The following is a 15,732-nucleotide window of genomic DNA, read 5'->3' on the forward strand; positions in this document are numbered from 1 at the left end:
ATCCTGACCTCAAAAGCAAAGTTCCTATTTCAGGTCCCGCATTTCCCGTACGGTCTTGTCTCCCCGCTCGGCACCTCCGCAGCTCTCAGCCGGCGCATCTCTCCGGGCTGAAACCACACCCTTGCATCTTTGCATTGCCCTTGGCAGCTCGACACCCAACTGCCCGCCATCATGCAACTTCGAATGCCCCGAGCCACGGGTGGGAATATGGGGAGGACTAAAAATATCATCCATTTTGTGCAGGCCTTTGTCATTTTCATTGCCTGGGCGATGACCATCGCCGTCTGGACAAAGGGCGATGGGATTGACGGCCGTACAGTATGGTACTGGCTTTTGGTGAGTTCTCATCCTGCGCTGCGCATTGAAACACTCTGCAGTTGTCTGCCTCCAAGGGCGCGCGGTCTGAGGATATCGCGAAGCATGGCAGCTAATACTACGATTGGCCATAGTGTTGGATCAGCATCCCGGCACTCATATATCTCGCTGCGGTACCCATGTGGCCCCGCGCCCGTCGATTCGGAAATGTATATGCCTTTGCGACAGTCGATATGCTGTGGGCCGTATTCTGGTTCAGTGCCTGGGTCAGCGTGGCTTCCTATGTTGCGCAGGGCAAAAGTATTGGCAAGTCGAGCGACAACAGCAAGAACAAGGCTACGAATAAGACTGGTTGCGACAACTGGGCATATGGCAGTGCCAGCAAATGCAATGTCAGCACAGGTATCACGATTGTTGGAGTGATCATCTTGTTCGTGAACCCTCTCTTTCCCGCCGCGGATGCGATTCCCATTCGAGTGGACAACTTTCAACTAATCCTCCTGATCCTGCTACTAGTGTTTTGTTTGCCGTGACTTCGTGGATGTCTCTTCGCAATGTGATGCACTTCCGCCGCACGGGTACCCTTCCCGATGCGGTATCCGATCCCACCTTCGCTGCCCAGAGCAAGGCAGCCTTCTCATCAAACCCGGCCCATGACTTTGAGGAGGACGAGGACGATTTCCGCTCGGGTCGTTCGGGCTTGGGTATGCCATCTGCCAGCGACCGAGATGAGGACTATGCCTTATTGCAGCAGAGCGAGGTGGACGACATTGGCAATGCCCACGGCCGGAGCGCCCTGCATGGCGCCTATGATCCTACAGGCCCTACGACCAGCAGTGTGCTTCATGACTACAACAGCACCGGCTATGGCGGTGCTCACGGGCAACACTATGCCCCGCCATCTGAATTTGGCGCTTCCACGAGTGGCTATGGTCGGTAGAACGCCGCGGGATCAAGTTCTGTTGAAGGAGGAATTGTCGGATGTGATGATCGTGACCGCAATGAATAGTCGGCATACGAATACCCCCCAACTTTGCTCTCGCAAATCTCCCTGCTTATGCTCTTTCGCCTGTTTGCTGGTCATGACTACGAAATGGTGTTGGCTGGCGCATACTTTATTGACGATTTCTACATTTGTATTGATCCCCGGACGATGTCGAGGGTCTCTGTTCACATGTTCTATGTGACGCATCATTGATGAGAGTTTGACGGAGATATTGTGGCCAAAATGATGATTGTCGAGATAGAAAGCTTTTGAATGATACCATTTCTTGAAGTTCCAATGACTGACAAGCCCTCCTCAATTGGCGTCTTCACCATCCGCGGCCAGTTGGGCCAGATTGCCCGGCAGAAATCTGAAACAACGGCAGATTTACGTTCTGCCACCGCCTTCGATACGATGCATTGATGTGGACAGCTTGCGCTCTTTCCCCGGTCTGTGCTGCAATCACCAGATTAATTTAAGAAACAACACTTGCTTTGAGGCCCGACCGAGATTTCAAATTGGGTTGAGTCTAATTTACAAGATTCCTGACCGGTATGTCCAATCGTCATGGCTAAAGAGTGCACTTAGTGTTCTTTAGAACCAGTGATGTCCTACCTATCTGAGATTCCCAATCTTTACCGACACTGACTCTCTCTAGCTTCCAATCCACACCTAAATCTCCAGCTCTTGAGACTCGGACTACCAAGTCCACTCACGCACTGCACCATGGCTTCTGAAATCGACATCTTCAACGAATACCCACTATACATGGACCCCAGCACAAAAGCCATCTCCCTCCTCCCATCATCATCCCAAACCGCCTCCCAAAAGGCCGCCATCACCGCCGAACTCACTGAACTCAACGATCTTCACCGATCCCTCATCAGCCTCGATTCTCCCAACATCCCTCCCCCTCCTCTCCCCGTGAATCCCAAGCGCAGTGCACAGATAACCAAGCTCCGCGACTCAGGCAATGCCGCCTACCGCAAGTCCAACTACGCCGACGCCATCCGCCTCTACACACTCGCCATCGAAATGGCCGTTTCCCGGCCGGGCTGGGAGCCCGTAACGCTGGCCCGCGAAGAACTCGCCGGTCTGTATGGGAATCGGGCCCAGGCGCATCTGGGGATGCGGGCCTGGCCGGAGGGATTGTGCGACGCAAAGGCGAGTGTGGACTCGAAGCCCGTGGGCAATGTGAAGGCGTGGTGGCGCTTGTCCAAGTGCTTGGCGGAGATGGGTCGATACACAGAGGCCAAGACGTTCTTGCTCAAGGGGATTGAGATCGAGGGTAGGGAGAGTGAGGGTGGGAGGGAATTGGTGCAGTTGTTGGGGGATGTAGAGGCTGCGTTGCAGAGGGCGGATTAGAAGTGGAAGTTGGTTGCCACGGGGGTGTGTCCCTGTTTTGACTCTCGATCTTTGAGATTTTGAAGGTCTCTTTGGCATTGTCGTGCTCTGGATATGCTTTTTCGATCATATATGCTAGCTGCTTCCGGTCCTTTCTCTCCTGACGTTGGTCGGACTTGATGATTCCCTTCTGTTTATTTGGTGGCGTTCATTTAACATCTCGTTTTGATCTATTAGCTTGCTTGTCAATAGATTCCCACACTTTGCTCAATTATTCAACCGAACTTGTCGTAGGCAAAATTGTCATCCTCGTACTCGCGAGTATCTCCTCTTTGCTGACCGAGTCAAAAGCACCTAATTCGGAGTCAATGCTGTCGAATATGAACGTCGGGTTACATACGTCCCTTGGACGAAATCCCGAAGCTTGGGTGACTGAGAGGGCATGTATCGACTCAGACTCACTACGCGTTGACCACAAGATATTTCTTCGAGAACAATCTTTTGGATCTGTCGAAGTTGCCAACAGAAAGCAGGGACGCTACTATCGACATATCCTTTCAAGAATCGTAAAACAAGGGATCAGAAGTAGTCACTGAAGAGCCAACTTGACCCAGCCACTCTCTCGCCAATTCCCTTGAATTCCTTCCTCTTTTAAACCAAAATGCTAGATCCGTCATTCTTCGTGCACCCGCAAGCTCCAGATCCAGACGCAATTTGACTGGGTGTGCGCGCATAGCTCGGTGGGACATCCAGCACAGGGTTCCGGTCGAAGAAATGCCGCGGTCGAAGCAAAAGCGTCATGGGCTCAGCCGGCATGATGGGATAATCTTCTGGTGCAGGGAAGTGCGTCAGTCCGAAGGTATGCCAGAGCACCACGTCTGTGTTGTCGATGGAGGAGTCGGAGCCGGCGGATTCGATCCAGGCGGGAATACCCTGAGAGGGCTCGCCTGAAGTTTGAGGAACGTGACGGCCAGCAGGGTGAATTTGATCGTCGGAATCTGGAACGAGAGATGTCAGACATGATTCGTTTTGTTTACCATGACGAGCAGACGAGATATTCTGGTGGAAATGAAGATGAGGTTACTTACATTTCGTGACGTGAATTGCGTGGCGGGCAAAACCAGCTCGTTTCCAGACAAGACTTCCCTCTTTGGGCAGGAGGGGAGGTACATCCCGACTGACGAGTTTGTAGGATACTGGCTGCTTGCTGTGGGAGTTGAGTTTATTGGTATTAGCCATATCCCATGTGCGGCTGGTCGAGCCGTCGTAGTCGGACATGGCTTCGCGCGGAGTCGTGAATTTGGTCTTCTTCGCGTAGAAAGCGTTGCCATATTTGTTTTCGAGGCTTCCGACTTCACCTGGTCCTCGGACAGCGTCTACTTGGAAGACGGTGTTGTCAGGCCCGTCGATGTTCGGATCCACGCGAAGACAGAACAGATGCTGGTGATTGTGAGCGTTGACACCGGGGTAGACTTCAGTGCCCCAGCCGTGGGTGTCCTCGCCTGCATTCATGGCGTAGGTATTGAGAATGCCGGTCAATTTTATTTCCAGTTGAACGGTTCCATCCTGGTGGAAGATCCAGTAGACGCAGTACTCGTAGTTGGCTGCAGTGAAGATGTGGGAGATGATGAGCTTGCGGCCGCGAGTCACGACGACCGAGTCATCGCGGAAATCGGTATGCTTGAACAGAATCCCGGCATCTTCCTCGTGGATGCAGATCGCGTTCTTGATCGTGGTAGCTGCACCTGCTCGGTTGACAAACGCGGCGTCCATATAGTGGATGGCACCCTTGCAGTCGCATCCCAGAGAGAGACTGTTGGTCATGTATCCACCGCCGTACTCACCAAGGTCGAATGCGTGCTTTCGCTGGTGAGGATGTTCGGGATTTCCATAGGGGACGACCATCTCCGCTACCGAGAGGCGCCAGAAGATTGGTCGGACGTTTCCCTTGTCATTGAAAGTAATGTTGTTTAGAACAATGCCCTCGCGATAATTGAATCCGACGTGGATGTTCCAGTTTTGCCATTCAATCATTCTTCCATTGACCACGAAAGAGACACCGTCTGGCTGAGTGATGTGGATTGGCTTGATGTCCTTCCGATAGCCGCCCTCTTTCTCAATAGCGGCAGGATGATAATTGTTAGGAGGGGCCTTGTTGATGGGTCGACGCACAAGGGGAATGTCGATATGGATGATCTCGCGAGTTTCCGCATTGTAAATTGGGCAAAAGTCAAGAGGATAAGTGTATTGGGAGTCGTCGGGGTGTGGCCTGTAGTACATCAAGGCCTGCTGAAGACGAACTGTACTGCCGAATCTCTCATCGTAGCCAATTGTCCATGCTGTGGTTCTATTAGCTGGGCTCTAATGTGCCGTGCCTCTCAACATGCTGAATGATATCAGATGAGTACTCACGATCACAGTACACTTTATGCATATCTTCGGCCGGAATACCGACAATGCCGCATTGCTCAATGACTTTGAAATCCTTGCGCACCACATGCTCGACCTCCTGAAGGTCCTCCATAGTGATCAACGGCTGAACATCAGGTGTGTGATTCCATTCCGCAATCTCATTGTTGTCCAAATCGACCACGCCGTCATACACCTTGCCGCCCGGTGCAATCGCCACGACGTCGGCTTTTCGAGCTGGCCGAGGTGCATTTTCTGGTTTGGCTACCCAGGCCATCATTTCGGCCTTTCGAGGCTCATACAAAGTAATGGCATTGTAATGAAGAGGGCCATGCTCTTTTCGAATGATGTTTACAGTAGCTTCAATCTCCGCAGTGGAAAGAGGGTCAAATGGATGTGGAGGTGCAGCTGTCGCAGTGACCTGGTGGGCCAACTGCGTCAATCGATCAGAGACCATTCTGCCTCAGAGGTATTCCAGTAAAAAAAATATATCGTCGGGTGAGAGGAGAAGAAGTATCCCCCTCTGAGCAGTGGAGGTCAAGCCTTTGAGATTAAAATTGAAAGAGAAAATCAACACAAGTCACTGAGACGCGATGACATGTCTTCTTTATGTACAAAATGCTTTAAGCTCCAAGCTTTCGTTGACCACGTTGTTGTAGATCGGTTCGATAAGAGAGGAGCAGCATTTGCGGAGGCCGGATCCCTTTGCTTAATCAGGCCTAGCGTCTCCAGAGCCCCACGTCTTTAATTTCTCGAAACGGCAACCCGATCCTTGCTGACTGATAAGATCCGATATCCGGAGTAGATAGCAGTAGCGGCATGTGCATGATGCTGAGCAGAACACAGTTGGCTCACATCCCGTTCAGCATGAAAAATAGTTGGACTGTCTCCGCTTATCAGACAGGAAGGAGTTGCATGTACAGTTGTACATAACTACCAGTTAATCCACCAAGCAATCATTATCAGGGTGACGCACCCCCCTCGGGTAGTCTCAGCTAGGTAGTCCTACACGATGACTGACCAGGGCTGACATCCTAACAAACAAACCCAAACACACAAGTGCTCAACACCCATAGATCTTAGAGACAAATTCAAATCAAAGAATAGTCCATATTGGGGAATTCGCTATGGACAACCTTGCCTGCACGAGCCATTCTAATAAGCATGTCGATCAAAGTAGTATGAGAAAAAGAACCCTCAAGGAAGAAAACCACAGTCTCGATTACCCTGGACGCCTCGGCAATGAGTTTAGATACTGACATTAGCGGGCCAAAGAAAAAGAACCGAGACAGCAAAGTTCAAGATAATAATCACTGTATGGCAGAAGAGAATGGAGATAGAAAACACCGTGCACCCTCCCAATACGCCTGATATGAAACACCTTCTGCGGCGTGCGCACAGAGAGATCCCAGTGTGAAAAGCAGAAAGGATCTATGCAAAAGCAACAGGCAAGAGAAGATAATGCCCAGAAGAGATTGAAAGAAAACAAGCACCGAAGCCAAGTGCCTATGTACATGCATCAAATTCGTAGCGTCCAGCTCTCCCAAGATCAGTCGCGTCATTCGTAACTCATTATCTACCGACCGGGCGTGTGGTAGCCAGAATGATGTTGAGGCGTCTGGGAGTTGTTGGGAGTGCCGGGTGTACCGGCCGCAGAATAAATGGTCGCACCGTTCAAGTTCGGTGTTTGTTGTGCCAGAGCGTAATTCATCGCCGGCATTTGACCATTCAAGCCCCAGATTTGACCTGAGTACTTGCTCTCATCAATCTTCCCCCCAAAGACCAACTGGCGCATTTTCCAGTAAATCTCGCCCGTCACCAACGAATCGGACCCAGCCTGATGGGCGATGCCAATCCTCTTGACACCAAGCTCATCGGCGATATCCTGAAGGCCTGACTTTTGACCAAGGTTGGCAAGAATCTGGGCGGCGGCTTGGGTGAGCGGAGAGTCATTGACCGCTTGATTGCGACCGGCGTGCTTCATGAGATACTTGATGTCGTACAGAGAAGGGAAAAAGATATTGAGAAGTTGGTGGAACTCCTCCTCGTTCTCCGGCAGCGCTGAGCAGAGCATAATCTTCATCAAGTACCCGAAGTCGTAACCGGAATGGAAGGAGACCCAATGCACATCATCTAGCAGCACCAGACCTGAACTGATCAGTAACGATCCAAATTCGAAGGGATCAATTCCATTCTTCTCATGCATGTTGAAGTCAATGCCAGACTTTGCCAACATTGTCGTTGACTCTTGCGCGTACATGTCTCCTTCCAAAGAGAACCGGAAATTAAATTGCCACGTGCATGGTGCGGGAAGCATCGCATTGGCGTGCGGCTGACCATTTGCGTCGGTAGGAACAGCGGGCGGGACTTCTCCATCCTCATTGAAGAGCGTGATACCCAATTGAATCATTTTCAAGAGGTCCACGTTACAGCGGAGAGTCTGGTAGTGGTAGTCCGCCTTGTTGGTGAATGAGCCGATTGGGCGCGCAACGATCCCGGGGAACTCTGTGTCCTTTAACGATGTGATAAGTGATCAGCCCAAGTGTCCATAGCGGCGTGAGGGCATCGATCCCAATGGTAATGGATCTCATCCACGTGAAGCGGAGTGATGCGCCGAAGCCTTACCATGCTGATGTACGGGTACTTGTCGACAAGCTGCCTCAAGACAGCCATTTCGTGGGCCAGATTATGCTTCCATACGTCGCGAATCCGAGTCTTGACCGCGCCAGCCTTTGCGTCGAGTGTCAACCGACCGTCGTGTCCTTGGGTAAGTTGTTGTTGCTGCATTTGGGCGCCACGGGCGAAACCCATCTGCGCAGCATGACTGGCAAGCCCAGTACCTCCGCCATCGGCCACTGACATGCCGTTCGATACGCCAGCGCTCGTTAACGTGAAAGGATTCATATTCGTGTTCGGGTTACCGGCGAAACCAGGGTGGCCACCGAGTGAGGGAGGAGGAAGTGCGGTGTTGGTAGATGGAGTGTGAGAGGTATGTTGAGTTTGTAAATGAGTTTGTTGCAGATTGTAAGGAGCACCTAGAGCCTGGGGCCCAAATCGACCAGGAGGAGGTGGCATATTGAGATGAGCTGACGATGTGCGCATTCATTGGAGAGGTTAGTTTCAAGCCTCGAAGGCGGGAGAGCTATCCTCATCCGAATCAGGCATAGCGTGTGTGCGTTCTGCCGAGCGCACCGCTCCGGCTTCACGTCCCTTCGCTTTCTGTGGCCTTACTTGCGATTGACTGCGCTGTCCTACGCCTCTTTGATTTCGTTTAATACCCTCATTCAATCGCAATCATGCCTGCTCGCAATCCCACTGGCTTCGATATGGCCCAATTCAAGGCGGCGGCCTCCCCTAACTCAGTCTACGCCAAGCGGGATCCATGGGTTCGCAAGTACGCTCTCCGTCTAACTGTTGTTTGAAGGGAAATCCGAGACTTGATCTAATTATCTTTTCTAGTGAGGCCTGGCGCTACACTGGCCCATTCACTCGTTGGAACCGTTTCAAGGGCCTGTTCCCCGGCCTTGGAATCGCCACCGTCGCATTCACGGCCTACTGCGCTTATGAGCACCTGTTCCTCAAGGACGATCACCACCACGATGACGGCCATCACTAGACGAGACCTGGCGAAATCCTGCGCATAAACATGGCGTTTGCGATAACGGACGGTCCATGAGCAATCTGAAACCTGAGAACCGATACCCTCAACCCACCCACTTGAATCACCCTTTCCAGTTCCCCGAGTCATAACCAGGCTGGGTTACCAATATGGCGGCAGTAGCAGGGCTGCTGTCAATCGAATGCATGATTCACAGTCCGAGACTTCTCCCAGATCATCTTCACCTTTCTACAATAGAGGACGACCATTGCGAGCTCTTATCTCGGAGTTTACTGATCGGATGTACATAGCCTTTGTTCAATTATTACAGATCTTTTTCTTTTTCTTTCGTTCCTTACCCACGGATTCGGGTCATATCATTAGCTAATGGCTTGCGTGCGAAGTCTGAAATGATGTAGTATTTCAGTGATCATTGACTGTTTTGATTTCAGGATGGAGACTCCCGACTATTGACCGCATTGGGCCTCGGAAGCGCCCTCTATACAGCGAAACATGATATCATAAAGCGCCCTGTAAGGCAACAACAACAAGACGAGAAAAAGTGGACTATATGACAGAAACGGCCTACTCCTCAAAGACCAATGAGATGCCATCATCACCAGCGGTGACGATACGCTTGCCATCAAAGCCCTGGACGAAACCCATGATACCGCCAGCCTGCTCTCCATCTTCATTCTCAGAAGCACCCATGTGGCCCTTCCATTCCTTCAGTAGGCCTTGAGCGGCCGCGGTAGTTCCACCACGGGCGTCCCATCGGCGAACAACTCCGTCCAGGCCGACTGAGGTGAGGAGATACGGGCGTCCCTGGCCGGCAGCTGCGGCAGCTGCGGGGAGGCCCGGACGAGCAGGCCCAGCTGGCGGGCGGCTAGCAAGGAATTCGACTTTGACCACCGCAGCACCCTCGTGGGCTTCCCGGATGTGTCGCCGAACCGCAAAGCGATGGGCGGCATCGTAGAGGGCAATGGAACCATCGACCGAGCCAGCGGCCAGGAGGGTCAATGGAGGCTGCGAGAACGACAAGGTCTCAATACCGTCTGACTGTGCCTGCAAGTCGGCCAAAATAGTACCAGCGGCAGAGGCAGTTGCGCCCTGAGAGCCCTTTCCCTTGGCAGCTTGGGGCCCAGTAGCGAGTCGCGGCAGACCGACAATCTTGATGTGACCCTCAGCACCACCTACCGCAGCAATACCACCACCAGGTGAAATGGCGATCGAGTAGAGACCGCCTTCCACAGCGAAACGCTGATCCTCAGCAGTCAAACCCACGAGGACGTTGGTACCGGGGGATCCGGAGATCCCAGCCGCAGCGGCGGCTCCAAAGACATCGTGCACGTAGAAGCTCCCGTCCTCGGAGATGGTCGCCAGCAAGTTTCCATCTGGAGTCCAGGCACCAGCAGTACAGGACGCGGTATGCTGGAAGAAAGTCTGGACCATCGAGATCGGCTGAGAATCTGAGGCGTCGATACGGAAGACCCACGCACTACCGTCGTTGGCTCCGATGGCAACCACATTGCGTTTCTCTTCATTGCCCTGCTGATAAGGGCAGACCGCGACCCAATTGATTTCCTCCACTTCTTGAGCCTCGGCAACAAATTCCCAAGCTTCGCCCCGATTCCTGGCAGACGTATCCCGCCACACACGAAGCTTGCCATCAAGACCAGCCGTCAGGGCATATTCTCCCGCCGGCTCTGTGAAAGCGACCGCATTGACGGTATCAGTATGCCCATCAAGCTTGGCCACTGAAACTTGTGACTTGCGCTCGCGCGGCTGCGGGTTTGATTCATAGCTCTGAGGGAGGACCGGCTTCTCGGGAGGCGTTGAGTCGTAAATATAAGCAGTGTCGTCACCTGCGCCAGTCAGGACGATATTGTTGTGAATGGGGTGCTGCGCGATGCAGAAGATGGAGTCGTTGTGTAGGTCAAAGTGTGCCGCAGAGTCATTTTGGAAGGTAAGCTCCTCATCGAATGTCATCTGTTGGTCCTCATCTTCGCCATCAGACTCCATGGGCTGGTCCTCATCCCGGTTGAAGATCTCCTCGGCTTCATCCGCCTCGATGTATGCATCTTGGGCATCCCGATGAGGATCTTGAGAAGCCATGGCTGAACGATGAACAGACAGTTTTCGGTGTGGTCGAAGAAGTGATGACAAAAGCCCCGGGTAAACAATCAGGTCTAGACTTGGATGATTGCAGACACAGCAAGTGAGAATTGGCCGCAGATAAATTTATTGTCTCATGTGGCGGAATATCTGGGCTGACGCTTAATCTTTTTTTTTCCCGTCTGTTCCAACTCCCCGCTTAGAAATCCGCATCCCGCGATCGGCAAACAGTGCAAACAGCCTCTTATCTTCTTATCGGTTTCTTATCAGATGCCCGCCTCACCTGCGCTCGCAACAGTCCAGGTGGGCACGCACGCTCGAGCGAATGAACGGAAGTCAGATAATCTGATTTTCGGCAACTTTTAATCACCTGAGTGACTTCGAGATCGCCTTGGTATTGATGAGAAAACACAGTGACCATCATTCGGTCATTTCTTTCGTGGCTCCTTTACATCGTCACCAGTATTGGCTGAGTTCTGCTATACTGTCCTTCATCCAGCCCTCAGAGATGGTCAACCCAGCATCGAATCCATGGTCCCCATCATGTCCTTCGAAGCGAACCTTGACATCTGGCTTATGACGACGAAGTTCCTCAACAAATCGCTCGCTGCCATAGTACGGTACAGCCGAATCCTGCCTTCCATGATATATCCAAACAAATGGTGGCATAGTCGTCGCACGTGAGATGTTCTCCAATGGGAATAAGTTGGAGTCCGTACCCAAGAAGTCCAAGAATCGACCGTTTTGAACGATTCGCAGGGCCATCTCGGACCGCGATGAGCCCAGACCTTTGTCCAGGTCTTTGTCGTTACTAACGATCGCTCCATCGGGGAGGTTGCGGAGATGTTCCTCGACTGGCTCATAGGGAAGCTTCGATTATGGATAACAGTCGACCAAAATCAGTACTGCAAGTATGCGATAGCGCAAAGGTCTCACTGAGCTGCACTTACTAGAGTTGTGCCGTACATCGGCTTTTCGTACTTTTCGTTCCAGAAACGATCTCGAAGATGGACCATTGGGTATACCAAGACGACGGCAGAGGGATGGATCTCAGGATGCAACAGCATGCTTTGTGCAGCCAGATAGCCACCGGCACTTCCTCCCATGACCATGACCTTGTCAAGATCAGGCTGGATAGTGGATGATGGATGAACAGTCGAGACGTTCGAGGCCAGATCAATTTTTATCCATGACCAGAAGTCGTTCAAATCCGAAAGGATGTCCCGACCAGTGGATTCGGGCAGTAACCGATAGTCCGGAGTCACTAAAATTGCTCCTCTAGAGAGGGCCAACTCAACCAGCCTGACATGTAAGATTAGTCTATGTGAAAAGGATTGTCTCACGGGTCGTTCGTTATCGACAAACAAACCATGTCGCGAACCAGTCAGAATAGGTTCGAGTTCCTGCTATGAGAAACCCGCCATGGAAATGAACAATCACGGGTCTCTTCTTTTGCGGAATGGCTGTCTGCGACAGAAGGGCTTTTGGGATCAGGACCGATAATTGAATATCGTGGTTATCCACGGTCTTGTAGATAACGTCGTGAGTCGCAAATTCCTTGAAGAAGGCAGGATCAGTTGGCGGATGCGCCATTCTCGATGACGTATACTGGCAACAGTTCCCGAAGGTTTCTCTGAATTCCCCCGTCCTAGGAAAATGTGCCTGCGACGGGCTTTAAGTTATCTGCCTCCGCGATTTCTCTTAGCAAATGTTCCATTCCGGATAAAAGCAGAGCTCCACCGGTTCTCCTCTTCGCTTATGGAGTCAATTCAATTAGCGGGGGAATTGCGGGGCTAGCGCCACGTAGATTATGGCCACTCTTCTTCCCGGAAGAGGGCTGGTGAATAGTTGATGAAGCCGTCGACCACACAAAGTTGGAAGCCTTGGCGCAAGACTTGAGGAGCGAGAAGCCAAAACCAGAACAACAGGCTGATCAAGAGCGACTATGCCGAGCTAATCGAACTCATGGCTGATCACTCATGCAAATTAGAAACGACAAGGAGAACATTCCCTCGATGTGACCAGTCCCGCCATTCACCGAGGAATGAGGCACCTGCATCTACTGTATCTGTACGCGAACTCGGCAAACTTGTACTCTAAGTACGGCTAGATCGCAGCACTTCGTCATACTAATGCATGGGCTTCTCAATCAGGGCTATAAGCAAGAGCTGAGGAGACGATGCACGAAAAAAAAATTATGGGTAATAATATTGCGCTCAAGTTCACGACAGTCCTACATGGAACTTCAAAAGCAAGCAAAGGTCAATTCAAACACAAATGCAGTACTGAATTCAACGGAAAGTAGGATCAATCGTCTCAAAGCTTGGTACCAGCCTTTCTCCGAGCTTCCTTTTCTTGATCACGCAGAAGACGGCGCAGGATCTTTCCACTAGGACTCTTGGGGATGGCATCCATAAATCGAACACCACCCTTCAACCACTTGTGTCGGGCCTTGTGATCTTGCACGTGCTTTTTGATGGCTTCAATCGCATCTTCGTCGGAGCCTGCGGAGGCTGACTTGACGACGACGGCCTTGGGTACCTCTCCAGCCGCGTCATCTGGAATAGCAATGACGGCACAGTCGGCGACAGCCGGGTGAGTGAGAAGGTGTGCTTCGAGCTCGGCGGGTGCGACTTGAAGTCCCTATTGAGATGGTCAATAATCTGATTTCTGGGCGGTAAATATCACAATGTGATGCGTCACGAACCTTGACTTTGATCAACTCCTTGATTCGATCAACAATGTACACATGTTCAGTGTCATTGGGTCCTTTTCGCACGACCGCCTCGTCACCAGTACGCATCCATCCATCTTCAAAGGTCTCCTTGTTGGCCTTTTCATTGTTGAGATAGCCAAGCACAACGCTCGGGGACCGCACGACGAGCTCGCCAGGGGTATCGTAGGATGTGACCTCCTCGCCTTCAGGGGTCATGATGCGCGCTTCGACTCCCGGGAGGAAGCAGCCAGAGGATCCTAGCACGACGTCTCCAGGAAGGGTCGAGCTGACCACAGTCGACGTTTCGGTGAGACCTAGAATGCCCGTGTAAGAGAATGCAACTCGTATGGCTTTTAAGCTTCCAAAGAACACATACCATATCCTTGACGAATAACAACATTGGGGTAGACCTTCTGGAAATCAAGCGCAGTCTCCATTCCCAAGGGCGCGGCTCCTGTGAAGAGCGTCTTCACGGAGCTCAAGTCATACTTCGAGCAGACGTCCTGGCTGCGAAGCATATTGATAATGATCGGAGGAACCTTAAAGAAGTCAATTTTTTTTGTCGCATTTGACAGGCAGCTTCGAGAGGCGAGCTTGTACTGACCAAAAACAGGCTGGTGATTTTGAATTGTTGAATTGCTCGTAGGTATACGTTGAGCTCAAATTTGGGCAAAATAACGACTTGATCTCCGCGATAAGGACCGGCGTGACAAATGACGACCAAGGCATAAATATGACTTTGAGGCAGAAGGCCAATGCTCACATCGGTGTGCAGAGGCTGGCCGTTGGTCAAGGGTTGCGAAGCACGGTGATACTTTTCAAAGGCGGTAATCTGCAACGTGTTTGCAATCACGTTGCGGTGAGAAATCATCACGCCCTTCTGCAAAGTTCGTCAGCACCGAATCAGAAAACAATATTCAGTAATATCTCATCTTCACTCACCGGAAGACCGGATGTTCCGCTGGAGTAGCACAAGAACGCAGTTCGTCGCGCTCCCTCTCCTGGTCCCCAATTCAATGGCTCCAGCGAGGGGAGAGACTTGCCTGCTTCGGCCAATTGCTCAGTAGTCTTGAAACCACTTGGGACCTTGGCGCCTCCCATAATGGCTTCAGGTACATCCATCAGATATACCCTGTTCTTTGGCAATCCGGCGAGCGCGGCGGCCTCGAGAGCAACTGAGAGAAGTGGGACGCAGGTGAAAAGAGCTTTAGCACCAGAATCCAAGATCTGATACTTCAACTCGGCGGCTGAGTATGCGGCATTCGCGGGTGACACGACACCACCCAAGCGATGAACACCCCAGAAAAATGGCACAGCATCGATCTATCGAGGTCAATCTTAGTATTATAATTTCCTCCCTCGTTCCTCCCCCTCCGCCTTCAGGTTCACGCACCGTATTCACGCTGAACACTCCCACAGTCTTGTCAAATTCAGTTCCTCGATTAGGGGCCCATCCCAGCTCCTTTGCAAGGCCGCGCGCAAAGTGATCCACTCTGTCGACAGTAGCGCGCGAAGAATAAGATTTGCCGGTCAAGCCACAGGTGAATGGGTCCCTCGATTGCGCATGTGGTGTGCGCCCATACTTCTCATTGAGCATGAACTCGCTAATGGGAATATCGTCGGGAATTGGGTCCAAAGGCGCATACTGCGGACCAGGTAGGAAAACCATGATTGCGGTCTCTTCTAAGGATTGTGTTGTCACAATTGCCTTGTTATACTGCAGCTCCTCTTCGACAGCTCAAGAGATCGCTCTAGAATCGTATCGTATCGCAAAGTCAATTATGGAGGAAATCCAAGTAGGGGGCCCAGTGGACGTTGTTCTGGACTGATTGGGAATCGTAAGGTAGTCGGGTTTGTAACGAGTAGAGTAAGATGCCAAAGCCAGGAACAAAACGAGGAGAAGAACGACGCAGTGTCAGGAAAGATCACCGGTTGCTGGCCGGGCGGGGGAGCTCGGCTTTAGCGGCGACCATGGCTCCAATAGCTTTCTCATTACCGCTTCGGTTTCCGCTCGAGACGATGAAGACCACACGAGTGGAACGCATAATGCGCAGCGCTCCAGGAATTACCGAGGGTTCCAACAAGCTGGAGATGGTCCACGTGTGCTGAGCCTCTGATACGCTCAGAGACTGAAGCTACGGACGACACCCACCGTAGCTTGATTGGTAGCAGCTGCCCGTTGAGTGGGCCATGACGCCGTTGGTGCCAGTTCATTCGGCCAAATGTGTGGAAAGTCTGGGGATCGGTGGG

General features: G+C 51.8%; 8 protein-coding genes across 8 annotated transcripts; 3 read left to right on the forward strand and 5 right to left on the reverse strand.

Moving 5' to 3' along the window:
- Positions 1 to 171: 171 nt before the first annotated feature.
- N7539_000195 (uncharacterized protein) lies at positions 172 to 1,255 on the forward strand (the record flags this gene model as incomplete). Its single annotated transcript, XM_056929799.1, has 3 exons — positions 172 to 336; positions 450 to 745; positions 832 to 1,255. 3 exons carry the CDS (start codon positions 172 to 174, stop codon positions 1,253 to 1,255), a joined length of 885 nt encoding a protein of 294 aa, XP_056794092.1.
- Positions 1,256 to 2,026: 771 nt separating this feature from the next.
- On the forward strand, positions 2,027 to 2,665 carry N7539_000196 (uncharacterized protein; the record flags this gene model as incomplete). The annotated part of the gene is made up of 1 exon (XM_056929800.1): positions 2,027 to 2,665. One exon carries the CDS (start codon positions 2,027 to 2,029, stop codon positions 2,663 to 2,665), a length of 639 nt encoding a protein of 212 aa, XP_056794093.1.
- Positions 2,666 to 3,295: 630 nt separating this feature from the next.
- Positions 3,296 to 5,510, reverse strand: N7539_000197 (peroxisomal copper amine oxidase; the record flags this gene model as incomplete). The annotated part of the gene is made up of 3 exons (XM_056929801.1): positions 3,296 to 3,642; positions 3,733 to 4,983; positions 5,057 to 5,510. The coding sequence occupies 3 exons, from the start codon at positions 5,508 to 5,510 to the stop codon at positions 3,296 to 3,298; spliced, it is 2,052 nt and encodes a 683-aa protein (XP_056794094.1).
- A 1,119-nt stretch (positions 5,511 to 6,629) lies between these two features.
- On the reverse strand, positions 6,630 to 8,128 carry N7539_000198 (CCR4-NOT core DEDD family RNase subunit POP2; the record flags this gene model as incomplete). Its single annotated transcript, XM_056929802.1, has 2 exons — positions 6,630 to 7,565; positions 7,679 to 8,128. 2 exons carry the CDS (start codon positions 8,126 to 8,128, stop codon positions 6,630 to 6,632), a joined length of 1,386 nt encoding a protein of 461 aa, XP_056794095.1.
- A 221-nt stretch (positions 8,129 to 8,349) lies between these two features.
- N7539_000199 (NADH dehydrogenase [ubiquinone] 1 beta subcomplex subunit 3) lies at positions 8,350 to 8,669 on the forward strand (the record flags this gene model as incomplete). Its single annotated transcript, XM_056929803.1, has 2 exons — positions 8,350 to 8,447; positions 8,513 to 8,669. 2 exons carry the CDS (start codon positions 8,350 to 8,352, stop codon positions 8,667 to 8,669), a joined length of 255 nt encoding a protein of 84 aa, XP_056794096.1.
- Positions 8,670 to 9,236: 567 nt separating this feature from the next.
- Positions 9,237 to 10,766, reverse strand: N7539_000200 (WD40 repeat domain-containing protein; the record flags this gene model as incomplete). Its single annotated transcript, XM_056929804.1, has 1 exon — positions 9,237 to 10,766. The coding sequence occupies one exon, from the start codon at positions 10,764 to 10,766 to the stop codon at positions 9,237 to 9,239; it is 1,530 nt and encodes a 509-aa protein (XP_056794097.1).
- A 456-nt stretch (positions 10,767 to 11,222) lies between these two features.
- On the reverse strand, positions 11,223 to 12,359 carry N7539_000201 (uncharacterized protein; the record flags this gene model as incomplete). The annotated part of the gene is made up of 3 exons (XM_056929805.1): positions 11,223 to 11,636; positions 11,717 to 12,068; positions 12,136 to 12,359. The coding sequence occupies 3 exons, from the start codon at positions 12,357 to 12,359 to the stop codon at positions 11,223 to 11,225; spliced, it is 990 nt and encodes a 329-aa protein (XP_056794098.1).
- A 723-nt stretch (positions 12,360 to 13,082) lies between these two features.
- Positions 13,083 to 15,151, reverse strand: N7539_000202 (acyl--CoA ligase; the record flags this gene model as incomplete). The annotated part of the gene is made up of 6 exons (XM_056929806.1): positions 13,083 to 13,409; positions 13,474 to 13,796; positions 13,859 to 14,021; positions 14,087 to 14,362; positions 14,425 to 14,805; positions 14,876 to 15,151. 6 exons carry the CDS (start codon positions 15,149 to 15,151, stop codon positions 13,083 to 13,085), a joined length of 1,746 nt encoding a protein of 581 aa, XP_056794099.1.
- Between the last annotated feature and the right edge of the window lie 581 nt (positions 15,152 to 15,732).

This window comes from Penicillium diatomitis (genome assembly GCF_028827545.1).
Source record: "Penicillium diatomitis strain IBT 30728 chromosome Unknown utg000001l_segment0_segment0, whole genome shotgun sequence".
Taxonomy (NCBI): Eukaryota; Fungi; Ascomycota; class Eurotiomycetes; order Eurotiales; family Aspergillaceae; genus Penicillium; species Penicillium diatomitis.